Source organism: Typha angustifolia, chromosome 12 (genome assembly GCF_048772165.1).
Source record: "Typha angustifolia cultivar Huaian chromosome 12, ASM4877216v1, whole genome shotgun sequence".
Classification (NCBI taxonomy): Eukaryota; Viridiplantae; Streptophyta; class Magnoliopsida; order Poales; family Typhaceae; genus Typha; species Typha angustifolia.
The window spans coordinates 2,344,026-2,357,791 of record NC_133250.1 but is presented as its reverse complement, the minus strand read 5'-3'; the positions used below and the strand labels follow the sequence as shown (position 1 = coordinate 2,357,791).

At 36.3% G+C, this 13,766-nt stretch overlaps 1 protein-coding gene across 1 annotated transcript; it reads left to right on the top strand.

Annotated features, from left to right (window-relative positions):
• The first annotated feature begins 10,169 nt into the window (after positions 1 to 10,169).
• LOC140771988 (uncharacterized protein At5g01610-like) lies at positions 10,170 to 10,667 on the top strand. Its single transcript, XM_073113850.1, has one exon. It carries the CDS (start codon positions 10,170 to 10,172, stop codon positions 10,665 to 10,667), a length of 498 nt encoding a protein of 165 aa, XP_072969951.1.
• The last annotated feature ends 3,099 nt before the right edge of the window (positions 10,668 to 13,766 follow it).

Sequence of the window (13,766 nt, the reverse complement as noted above, 5' to 3'; positions counted from 1 at the left end):
ACTCATATCTAGCCTTCGGGCTCATGAATAATAAAAAAAAAAACATTTTTTATTTTTATTTTTTATTTTTTATTTTTTATTTTTAGAACCATTTTCACTTCCAATAAGAATGTTTGCTTGGAGAGGTGTTAGGGCAACACGTTCGACTCGGTGGGCTACAATCTAAAGATGAATTATTATACAACAATCTAATTATTGTTAGAGTAGATAAAACTCATGTTTGACGAGTTTTTTTTAAAAATTTTTTATTGAGAGAAGTGAAAATTTAATTATGCCCCAATCCGACTATCCTTCCCTAATGCAAATAAAGATGATCTTGATATAAATAAATTGACTTTTTTTTTAACATTTGTAAAAATAAAATTTAAGAGTTTTTGTCCGAATCTCTTACTGAAATTATGTACATTTTATTATAAAAAGATATGTTTTTAGTATATAAAAAAAACATATTTAGTTTCAAAAGTTTAATCTTGCCGTTACTAAAACCTAAGAATCTTTTACCTTTTAAATTTTATATTTGCCTGTATATTATTTAAAAGCCATATTTTTTTTTATGGATACACTTTAGGATACTTTTTGACAACTATAAGTAAAATCATTTGTACTTAAAATATAAAAAGACATAGATATTATTAACTGAAAAGAATATATAAAAAATAAGAATAAGGATATCTTTTTCTTTTCATTGTCAAATTAATGAAATATTAATAGTTAGTTAGGTTTGAGGGGCATCCAGGAAAAAGTTTGGCAATTTTAGAGGGGTATATATGTAAATAACATATTTTAAAAGGGTATACATAAAGGAAAAAAAATTTGAAATGAAATAATTTGGATTGAGATATAATGTTTTGTAAGAACTTAGTGGTCGATACTCTACATGCAATGAATGGAGAGGAAGTGAATTGGGCTAAAGTTAGAAGTAAATAGGGAAGTTCAATGATATAGGGAAAGTTAGAAAAGTCACTTTTTGATTCACTTATTGCAAATTTACAACGGATTTTATTTGAAAATACCTACTTCATTTCCTTCACTTCACAACAAACATAACATGCCCAAAGCAACCTTTGTGTTGGTTTTGCATGTACCGTTCCCTACTTGGGTGCATTTTCATCGGGTAAATATTAGCGCAAGAGCTATGAGTATGATCGGTATGTGGCTAAAATAGCCCCATGTTCTTACCTTATTCTTCCTCCTAAATTTTTCTCTCATCGGCCATCTAAACTATCAGTGTGGTCAACTTCCTCTAACTCCTGATCCCCCTTTTCTACAGTAACTTCTTTTCCTTCACAACAAAAGAGCTTTCCTAGCACCTATCTCGCTATTGAAGAGCTAACAAGCTAGGGTTCATTCGACCTTCGGTCACTAGTCGACAGATATTTTCAAGATCTAGCCATCCAAACCCTGCGATATTGGATTCTTTGCAAAGCTCTCCTTAGAGGTGGCAACATATCAAAACTTTAGCAAAATCCAACGGCTAGATCCTTCAGAATCCTTTTCGAAAGTCACGTTCTTAAACCGGTCTAGAATAGTTACGAATCGGATCAAACTGGTTCATAACAAATATCATTTGTTATTACTTTCTAAATGCACTATCTCTCACTGCTAGAAAATCAAACTATATTGATAGTTGACGAATACTACTAAAAACTAAGATAAATGCCACAGTAGATTTTCTTATATGCCCACTAATGCAACAAATAGAAGCATATTATGTTACTAGTGGGTTATATTAGCGGATAGGTGGTGAAGATGATGATGACAATGGATGGATGGGTTGTGGTGATAATGGAGAAAATGGTGGAGCTAGGATTGAGACGGAAAGAGGAGGGAGGAGCGGTCGTATGATTGAGGAGGGAGGGAGGGCAATGATCTTGGAGAGGGTGGTGGTTTAGATTAAGAGATCAAGAGAGGAAGAGGATCTGAGAAGATAGAAGAGGAGTCTAGAGGTGAAAGAAGGTAAAAAAAATGACAATAATCTTTAATAAACTCATAATAGCTGCTATCCATAATTTTAGAGACTAATTAGATATTTAGAAATATTCAAATTAATCCTAACACGAGATGACCTCGGCGTCGGGCATTTGAACGCTTCCTCTAAACTTCAAATTCTACACTCTTGGGCTAGGGCGTTTGAACGATATGAAGGAGTGTTGACTGAGGCTACTAGTGCTGAAATGAAAGGTCTGATGATAATCAGGTTCGACCGAGCAAACCTAATGTCCCTATAAAATAATCCAATCAGGTTGAAACACATCATAGCATTTTTTTGTACTTTTAAGGAGAATAATAGTGAAGTGGTGTCTATATGGTCACTTCTCGTAGTTTTATTTTTGTCTAAGAAATTTCTCGATTTCCAACTCTTAGGCTTATAGATTAAAGTTAGATACAGAACAAGTTTGAATAAGTAGCAAATTACAAGGATCACATGTACAAAAATCAATCTCTTTTGTAAGGTATTAAACCACAAGGGTTTAAACTAAATTATTAATTTTCTCCAATATATGCATAAATTTTAATCAGAAGTATATGAACTAGTTTAGTACAAAAAATTATACATGAGATAAAATAATTTTAGACATAAATACAACGAATTCAAATGTATTTAACCTTTTCAATCTATCTATATGTGAATGTCATTTAATATAACGAAAAATTCTGACAATAATAGTAGGCTAGACCTCGAACTCAAAAGAAAAAGATTTAAAATAAAAACGGAGACGCTTTTATTCTTTTACTTCTTACAAAAAAATTAAAAAAAAAGATTTCATTTCATTATTTTGACTAAAAAGGCTGATCCAATTCAATTGATTGAATAGAGATAGAGACAGAGGCAAAGGCACCACCTTGCAAAGAGCATCCTTTCTCTGAAGAAAGTTTCAAATCATGATCGTGATCGTGGTCCAGTTTCACATGATGGAGAGAAAGGAAGAGTAAAAGTTTAAATTTATTTCCATAGAATTTTCTTTTAACCCAAGTACATGATCCTACATAGTTTATTAGTTCCAAGATTGAAATAACATAAGAAAAATCTTATAACTATTTATAGCAATTTATTAAAATCTGTAGTGTGCGCACAATTTTCTGAAAAGAAAATTCATGACACTCATATTTTATTTTATTTTTAATAAAATAAGTTACTGAATGGATATTCCAGACATTTTTCCTTAAGCGATTAATACGTTAAACAATTGATGAAAAGGTCTATGGAAATGACAGAAGAGTAAGTATCAAAGTGTAATTATACGTGACTTTTGCAATTTAATTGTATTTAGTTTTTTTATTTATGGTGTGATCTGAGTCTGACTTGATCGACTCTATTTATTCTTTAATTAATTCATGATGTAAGCTCTTAAGGCAAGTCTAGTTAAGTTATATAAGCTATTAAGACAAGTTTAATTAAGTCATATAAGCCCTTAAGATAAGTCTAGTTAAATCATGTAAGTCTTTAAGATAAGTCTAATTAAGTTATTTAAGTCTTTAAGATAAATCCTAATTCAAGTCATGTCAGCCTTTAGGGCTAGTCCTTATAGGACTCATTACATCTGCTATATATATATATAAGATGTTGGACTCTTTTATATAATCATCCAAGTATTAAGAAATTATTTTAGCTTTAATTTTGTTTTAGGAATAAGAATAAGATAATCCATGAGTAGAAGTATATTAATCTCTCTTCTTCACTACCACCATCCATCTACTCTCTTTCTTCATCGTACTCTATCTTCTTTCTCCACCATACTCCATCTTCTTCCTCCATCATCACCACTACCATCTTCCTTCCTACAACTGAGATCCATCACATTCTGTTCTCGTTATTTACCATCATTCACCTAATCGAAGCCTAGACTCTCCTATTGTCGATCGACTCTAATCAGTCTGTAACAATTTGGTATCAGAGCCACTGCTATCCTTGAACAAGATGACAACCACACGTGGGATGGAGACAAGATTGACTGAGGAGACTTCTACGACTAGGGATCCTCTAATAGTAATTGGTGAAGCAATAAAGACCAGCTACTTACCACTAAAACTATTGACTCCACCTTCGCCTACTACCCAACCGAAGGTGTGTAGACCTTGCTGTCAATACATGCGTCCATGGCAGAGATGACATCCATTATTCACAAATTCTATGATGAACAGATGCCATAGACACAAAATAGAGAGGCGTGTGACAGAACTATGGTCAATGACGCACGTTGTAGCTCCCTAATTGATGAGCACTAAACTGGTCGAAGAGGAGGATGCCCTAGGGTAGACCCTGGCATGAACCGTTTGCACTAAGACTACGGCTTGAGCGACCCATTGCTAAAAATTAGCCTAAGCCACCTACGGCTAAGGTAGGCAATGGTCCACACTAATGGGTCGTGGAGCTGATGCCACGGTGGGCCCTCCTCCACGTGGCAAAAGGGATCCATGCGGGAAACATATGGTGGGCGCAAACTTGTCCTAAGACTAAAATAGTTGAGTCTGTTGTGCTGCTTGGAACCATCTAATTGTGATATCTTCCAAGTGGAATAAGTCTATTAGGATCTTTTGGTGGTTTAGGGTCCCTTGATAGGCAAAGAATTGATCCGCTCGATAGAGCCAGTCTAGTGGATTGCCTCTCATGAACTTGGGGAACTTAAATTGTCTTGTTCGGACTTGAGCCCTTCCAAATGGCTTGTTTTCGTGAATTGCATGTCTTTGTTCCCTGATTCTGTCCAACTAAGTATGAAGACTTCTAAGCAATCTTGACTAAGCTGACTCAATGGACCATGATTCGAGCTTATCAAAAAGAGTTCGAGAGGATTTGCAATTGCTTACCGGGTCAGGCTTAGCCGTCTGCAGCACCTTCATTAATGGACTCAACTCTGATATACAAGTGGAGGTCAAAGCCGTGCAACCTAGGACATTATTGGAGGCATTTTCTACGATAGCCATGATAGAGTAAAAGGTCAAGGAGCTAGGAAGAAGCTCCAAGGTGACATGGACCCCTATGGATTGGAGAGGATCCTAACTGACTACATCGAGCGATGCTGGTTTTGGTCCTCCCTCTTGGTCGCAAGTGGGGAAGCCCCTACCAAGTAGGGCTTCTCTCATTGATGTCGGAGGTAATAGAGGAGCTTCTCCCTATGGCTCACCCTAACATAGATCGAGGAAAGGAGGGCTAAGGGGTTGTGCTTCTACTGCGACGAAAAGTTCTCTCCAGGCTATAAGTGCAAAAAACAATCTACGACGATCATGTTCCTAAGAGGAGACGAGAAGGAGCACACCCCGAACCTTACGAGTAGAGGGTTCGATCAAGAAGCAATGAGTCGAGATACTGATCGACTCTACATGTTGTGGGGGAGAGTCCATTGTAAGACAAAGGAACAAATAGTCCTCATTGTGGTTCTCATAAGTAGTCCTCAAATTTTGTGCTTCAGTTGAAACAAAGTAGGAATGAGCAAAGTTAAGATGTTTATCAGCCAACAAGCTCATTTGAGACCGCTAGATTTAGAGTGTTTTGATTATAATATATTGGTTTTATATGGGAAAATGAAAATAAAAAGAGGAGCCCTGGAGTCTGCCTATAAATAAAATATACTCACATTAATTTGATTTGCCTATATGGTTATTGCTTTCGTTTTTCATTTATGTGCAAATAACACATGGTACCCAAAGTGGTCTCTATTATCATTCTTATTGGAAAATTGGAGTAGGTCGATCTCATCTAAGGAAAATATTCTACTCTATTCTTTTCGATTAGTACATTGATACTGATATATGTTGCTCACTTAGTACAGTGTTTTCAATTGGTCCCAAAATGTCAAGGGACATAATTGTTTATGATGATATTTTCATTAATTTTTTTATTATTTATGAGCCCGAAGACTAGATATGAGATAGACAAAGGGTTAACCCTCCCTAGATATAGAGGCACTTATGTCCCGTCAAACTTTATTCAGTATAGTAAGTTGTATAGTATAAGCTTTAAATCATGTGCATCGCTGAACAATTGCTCCAAACTAAACTCCATTGAGATCATCTACAAGCCATCACGCTGCTCCTCTAAGGCAATTACATCGCCGAGAAATTAACCAAACCAAACCGTTGAGCTAAGCCACTAAATCATAATAATTATTTAGGGTTGGAATCGATTGCATGACCTCCTTGGTTATAAAGAAAAGTACCTAATAACTCTACAAGAGTTGATTGGATTTTTTTTAAATATATTTAGGTGGAAGAGTTGAGGAAAGCATTGTATGAAAAAAATATCTCTCCAAAGGTTTTTGTTGGAATGCGCTCTTGGCATCCATTCACCGGAGAAGCTATAGAACAGGTGAGCCCTCCGCTCAATATTTACCTAACACTTTCTTTTAGCCCAAATAGCAGCACAGCAGCTTTAAGGATCATCTAACTATCTATGCTCTAGTCATTGTGCTTAGTTACTACAGGTGTAGATCAAATGGTCCTCAATAAAGAGAAAAAGTTATCAGCAAATAGATGATATTTTATTAGTAAGCTTTACATTTTCAGTATTGGCTTCCTCTATAATGATATTATGCATTCTTCGTAATTCACTTTGTCTTGCTTATATAATGATACACCTTCCTAGAGTTTTTTTTATTGCATTAGTTATTTATTTTTATTAAAATAAATTTTTTGTAGGTCGCATTCAAACACGAAAGGGGGCGTGTTCGAACGCCTTTGCGAACGCCTACATCAGTTCGCAAAAACAGAGAATGCGAAATATGCGTTCAAATACGGTCGGGCACATTTGAACGCTCGCATGCGAACACCTGCATCAGTTCACATCCACAGAGAACGTCTTTTGTGCGTTTGAACGCGGTCGATCCCATTCGAACGCGATCGGTGGGAGTCCACTAGAATTACCGTTAATAATTATTATTTTGGCTTATTTGCTAGCCTCTATAAAGGTGTGGATGACAGCCAAAATCAGAGGATGAATGAATATTGGTTTCTATCCTCCTCTATCTTCTCTCTAGTCTCTTTACCCTAATCTCCCTCCTCCCTCTTCACCAACCAGCCACCTCTACCGTTGGCAATGTCTCATCTATCTTCTAATCTCTCTCGTTTGTCGAGTCTTCCCTTCTCCTTGGGATCTCGGCCACTTCTTCCCTTCGTTCTTATCCCTTAAAACTACATCAACCATCTATCCTCATCTCCATTATCATTCATAACCCTAACATCCACTCCACCCGTCATCACCACCATCATCCTCACTCTATCGTGTTAAATCTACAAAGGACATAAACACGAAAAATGTAGATTAGGAAATTACATATCGATCAACCTTGGTTTCATAATTTTTTGACTACGGGAGAATATTTGGTAAATATTTTCTCTCGATTGTGTGGACTACTTCGTGCAATCAATCCAGATCTTGAAGGGATTGTTTCGTAACCTATCACATAACTTATGATATTATTGAACGAGAAAACAATAAATATTTCTCTTTGTGATCCAACTGAACTATTTATCTATGTTTCAAGTTCTAAGTTTGCTAGAATTATGCCGAATGCGATTTATTGGTAGTTGCAAATCATATTTCTCAGACATAAATTATCAATAGAACAAGGTAGTAAAAGGAAGACAATTAAGAACATAAAGCTAGTAATTCTCCAAATTGGAATTGTGTATACAAACAGTTGATTAAGCTTTTTACCAAAACATTTCTTGACAGATAATCTAATGACATATTCTTAGTGAGAAAGGTATGTCCGTTTCTTCCTTTTTCTTTCTCTTCTCCTCCTCTAAATATGTATATCAAATGTGCATCTCTAACACCTTTATCTTGAAACTTGTGAGTTTATAAGTTGAATATCCTTTATGTTTTACTTATATAGGTTTGTTGTAGCTGAGTTAAGTTGGATTGTTCTGCTTTTACCACCTTGTGCTTTTATGCTCTATAGTTATCATTTTTCATTGATAGAGCTTGTGGAGTTTTTACTCTCACCGGTGCAAGGGAACTGCATCCGTGGCTCTTTGGCTTAACGAGAGTTTTAACTAATCTTATAGGACTATTTTTATTATTTTTACTTATTAAGCTTTTTTTTTTTAATTTTTTGCATATATTAGAGCATCATGATTAGTTTGATATTTTGCTTATATAAAAGCTTATTGTCCTCCCTTTTCATTGGGAATGAATATTTTAGAGAGTTTTGATATACCGAGTTTTCTGTTGGTAGATTCCAACACTCTGATTGGTAGATTATTCGAGTCTAGTCCGTGATCAAAGAGTTTGTCCTACGTACATTATGTTGTTTGATTTAGGTTAATGTCATGATGTAGTACTCATATTTGACTTTAGAACATACTTATAGTTTGCATATCCTTTTCAGCTAACTAACTATTAAAATACTGACTTCTGTGTTCTGATTATGAGTATTGTTCCTCTAGAAAGCTTTTGCTTCAACTGTAGGCCTGGTTGCTGGTTATGAACCTTGAATATATGTCATAGTATGGCTTGCTGAAGTTTTTAAAACTCAGATATCAATTGCTACTGTCTTTCCTTAGCAGCTATGACTTAAAAAGAAAGTATTTTTATTGTTCATTTGCTTATAACCAGAATTTAAGCAATGATTTTACTATTGCAATGGCAAGTGAAACTAGGTCAGATGTTACTTCTACTGCTATATTTACCAAGTAAAAATGCAAAGGAACCAAGAGTACTTACTAATTGGAGTTCTAAGCAGATAGATGTACTTCTTTTAAATAATTCTAGAAATCTATAGGAAAAAAAAGAAGTTATAAATCAACAATCATTCTTTGCCATGAGACTAAAACTAATAACACCAACTCGCAAACATTAAACTAAAATAAACAAAGCTTACTACTGAATTAGTTATTCGGTAAGGAGGAGAACAAAACCTTTATTCTTTAGCGCTCTAACGATATATATGAACTGTGCTTAACGATCGATTTTAGTTTGAATATAATCATAAAATAGTAAAATGACATAAATAAAATTATAGAGAGTACAGTAAATTTAAGTCTATTTCAGCTAATTTTAGGGTATATAAAAAGATACACCTAGTGTGGTAATTAGAAGAGAAAATAACACCTATGTGATTAAACAATAGGTAGCACGAAAATCATATGATTCATAAGTTCCATTTGGCGACAGCCACATGTGATGTGAGAGAAGCTTAGGATAATGTTCAATATATAAAGCATATTTTTTAATTAATTCTTATCTCACATGCACTCTATATATATATATATAATTTTTGTCAAAGTGGGCTAAAATATATATTAAAAAAAATCATCGATTTTAACAAAATATATTGACATTACTTAAACTAAAACAAGAGTAGGATGTTATATAAGAATCCGTAGAAAAAAAGAGTGAAGATTCCTTTAAGAGCATCTCCAATCGGACTTCAAAACTCTAAATTTAGAGCTCGGTGGAACTCCAATCTCCAAATAGAGCCCACCTCCAACATTATTTAACTTTTGGAAATGCTAATTTTGACCTACAAAAGTTTAATCCGAAAATTTAAATTCTATCCGGTTCTTTTATAAATAATTTAATTAATTAAACAGAATATATAATTAGTTTTACTAATCAATTTTTAATAAAAATAATGCCATTAGAAACCTCAAATCAACATCTTTAAAATGAGTCTAATATTAAATTATTTAAATTATTTTAAATATTTTGTTTTTATTTCGTGTAATATAATTTCAATGTTTTTAATTAAAAAAATAATAATTTAAAATTATTTCTGAAACTATTAAATATTAATCTTATAAAGATATCACCAAGAGTTTTCTAACTATATATTTTTTATTAAAAAATAATAATATTAAAAGGACTTATTAAATAATTTAAAATATAATATATAAATATATATATATTATATTGATTAAATAATAAATATAGAGTCCTGTCCATTAAAGTGCACAGGGCTTTAGGCTCGATAATTGGAGCCGTTGGGCTCCAAACCCTTGAAGATGCTCTAATAACAATCCTTGCTCCCTTAAATATTATTTATTTTTCTGATTAAAAAAGTATTAAAATAAAGGAGAATACTTTTCAAATTTCCTAATCTGAGGGTATCTACACTAGGAATATGTCATTATTCTCTTCTCTTCTCTTCTCTCTCTTGTAAAGTTGTAATCTGAGGTATTAAAACGTTCCCAAAATCCCAAAACAAATCGCCACCACCATCACCATCACCATGGCATCCTCAAAAATCCCTAATTCCTTGAAGGTTCTCCTCCTCCTCCTCCTAATCTCATCCCTTTCCTTAGTAGCCTTTTGCAAATCCCATCATCAACTCCTCATCAAATTCCCATCAGCATACCAGATCCTGAAGGAATTCGACCTGCCCGGAGGAATCCTCCCGGAGGGGGTGCAGAGCTACCTCCTCAGGAAAGACGGCACCTTCGACGTCTACCTCGACGGCAAGTGCGAGTTCAAGGTCGCAGACAAGTACCTGGTGAGGTATAAGAGGAAGATCTCAGGGATGGTGGAGGCTGGGCTGGTGAAGGACTTGGACGGGGTGAGTGTCAAGGTCTTGTTCTTGTGGGTTGGCATCAGTAAGGTTGAGCGAGCTGGAGATGACATTAGATTCTACGTCGGTCCGATCCCGGCGGCGTCGTTCCCGGCGTCGGGCTTGGAGGAGAGCCCAAGATGCACAAGGAGGAGGGGATCAGTTGACTTTTTAGCAAATTGAGTACACATATTGTTGGTTTGAGATTAACCCACGAACTCGTGTTTCATTTTCTAGTCTTAATTTTTTAGATTATAAATTTAATTAGATATAAAAAATAAAAATATATCTGGTCAAACAAAAATATGTATACTATTGTAGTGTGTGTTTTTTCTTAATCTAAAACTCAGTTTATTATTGGGTATTACGCTTGTATCTTCGAGTTACATAATTTAATCTTTTTTATGTTATATTTTTTTAAGAAAAAAAGGCAAATCTATTAATTAACTTCCACGGTTATAATAAGCATCACTTACATCAGCAGTCAAAATAGATACGAGTAAGGGGGAAGGAACCGTCCTAGGTATAGTTAAGAGTCATATTTCTACTGTAGTTTCCGAGCCAATCAGCCGATTGATTTGCCTCACGATAGATATGGTACAAAAATAAGAAAGAAAAAGCAGATAAGAGATACATGCAGTCATCTATGATAGCAATGGACACCCAAGGAGCTGGGTGGAGACCTTTCAAAATGTTAACAAGGAGCAACGAGTCAATTTCAATAATGAGATGTGTGATCCAACGCTAGTTAAGGTAGCAAAGAGCCTTGCGTAGTCCGATCACTTCAATAGCTAAAATTGAGTGGAAGATGCCACACCGACAGCTCGCACAGATCGGGGAACCTCGTGAGGAGCACAAAACAAAGCCCACCCCACCAGTTTTGTTGGGGCCCAAAAAGGAGCCATTGATGTTGAGTTTGAGGAAGTCCGGGGGAGGTGGCTCCCACCGGATGAGGCATGGAGGGGTGGGTGGCTCAGAAGGCTTTTTGCACAGCGTTTCATAGTATTCATATGCAAGTGTGAGTGTTCGTTCTCATGTGATATGAGTGCGTGCTTTCACGGACAGAATTAAAAAGGATATTATTAGGCAACAAGCTAAACTCAAGGAGCCAAGAGCCATCGGCCCAAACCGAGTCTAGTGGCCCAATGGGCCACAGAGCTCCGAGTTCAGCCCACATGGCCTGAGCGAATGAGCATCTAAAAAGGAGGTAAGCAATGGTTTCCTCCTTCGTATCACATATAGGGCAAACTCTTACCGGAACCCAATCCCAGTCTGGCCAAATTTGGCCTAGTTGGGAGTCAGTTCCAACAATATTTCCATAGGAGCATTTTGACCTTAGGAGGGACATGGAGGTGCCACAAAATAGACCATCCCTTCCATTTCTCAAGAGGGGTTTCCTTTGGGTGCTGGATGAAGTGGTAAGAAGATTTAGCCAAGGCCTGGTCGGAAGGATGGGGGGCCCATATCCAGTAATCCTCTCCACCTCTTAAGGGAATATTAATATTGAGAATTTTTTCATGTAGCACGAGTCCAAAGAGTTGGGTAAGGAGATCCTCATTCCAAGCCATGGAACAGATAATATCGGAAACATACCTCCGCCTAGCCAGCAAACGAGTATTGAGAAAAGTAGGCCATTTATTTAGTGAAATAGGGTCGATCCATAGAATCTGTAACCAATGACGTGGATTTTCCATCCCGAATAACTTTTTGGAATCCACCCTGAGTGTGGGTTAGGCCAGTCATAATGAGTTTTCAAATATTGGTCGAGTTTTGGACATGGTTCTTCTTCCATGGGTGAGGGGTGCCATACTTGGCCTAAACCAGCCTGACCCACAAGGAGTCATCCGAATTGAGAAGAGTTGGGATTCTCTTGGTCGTAAGGGCAAGGCGAGCTACTCTAAGCTTTCTAACCGCAAGGCTACCCTCCACCTTGGGGAGAGTTACTTTGTCCCAGCCAATGAGGTGAAGTCCTTTATGGCCATCGCCTTTATCTCAAAGGAATTTCCTAGCTAATTTATCGATACGATCAACAATAGTTAGCGGAGTCCGAGATGATGACAGGAGGTGAACAGGGATAGAGTTAATCACCAAGTTAATGAGCATGAGACGCTCGACCTGATTTAAGTTGGCCTATTTCCACCCACCTAGTCGTTGATCAATACGGGCAAGCAAGGCCTCATGATCACAGATAAGCAAGCGAATGGGAGGGATTTAGGCCCCAAGGTACTTAAAAGGATAAGTGCCTAAGGGAATCGTAAGAATATCAAGCAACTTGGCAGAAGTGCCCAAGTCAATGTTTGGAGGGAGATAGACTTCCTATTTAGCTATGTTAATTTTGAGATTAGTTAGCAATTCATATTTCTTGAAGATATCCATGAGCGAGGTGCATGAGCAAGTATCAGCTCTGATAGTAATCATGAGATCGTTAGCATACATGAGATGGCTAATCATAAAGTTACCAAGCTTAAAAGGATAGATTTTCTCGTAATCAACAGGCTTATTAATTAAAGTAGTAAGGACTTGAGTAACCATAATAAACAAGTACGGGGAGGTAGGATCCCCTTGCTAGATACCCTTGTGGCCTGTGAACAACTGGGGGGGACCCATTAATCAAAGCCGCAAAAGAGACCGAGGACAGACAGACTTTGATCCAATTAATAAATTTAGACAAAAAATTCATAAAAGTAAAAGCATTCAAAATAGCATTCCAGGAAATTCTATAATAAGCTTTCTCGAAATCAATTTTGATCACAAGGTACTTAGTCATATTAGAATACTTGTTCATCGAGTTCTATGCCAGGAAAATATTGTCATGAATATGTTTATCTACCACGAAGGCGGACTGCTCAAAGGTAATGATCTCAGGAAGATAATGTTTTATCCTATTGATTTTAGCGAGGATGCAATAGACCACATTATAGAGGGAGATCGGTCGAAAATCCACTACCTAGGCGGGGTTAGGCTTTTTCAAAATGAATATAATGAAGGTTTGCCCCCAACTCGGGGGAAGAGACTCAGACTGATGAAAATTTGAAAAAGTCGAAATAAGATCTGTCTCCACCGCACTCCAGAAAATACAAAAAAATCTCAGTATGAAAACTGTCCAACCTTACCCGTTGGCATAGAGTTAACAACCGATCTCACCTCATCAGTCCCAAAAGGCTTAAGGATCTCATCATAGCAGTCCAAATTCAGGGCGGGGAGTAGAGGCTAAGATAGAGGGGTATGACTAGGGTTACTAGAGATTTTCGGGGACCAAAAGTCAGAGTAATGCTTCACAAA

Coding starts and splice junctions, on each gene's coding strand:
- LOC140771988 (XM_073113850.1), top strand. CDS start 10,170: ATGGCATCCTCAAAAATCCCTAATTCCTTGAAGGTTCTCCTCCTCCTC.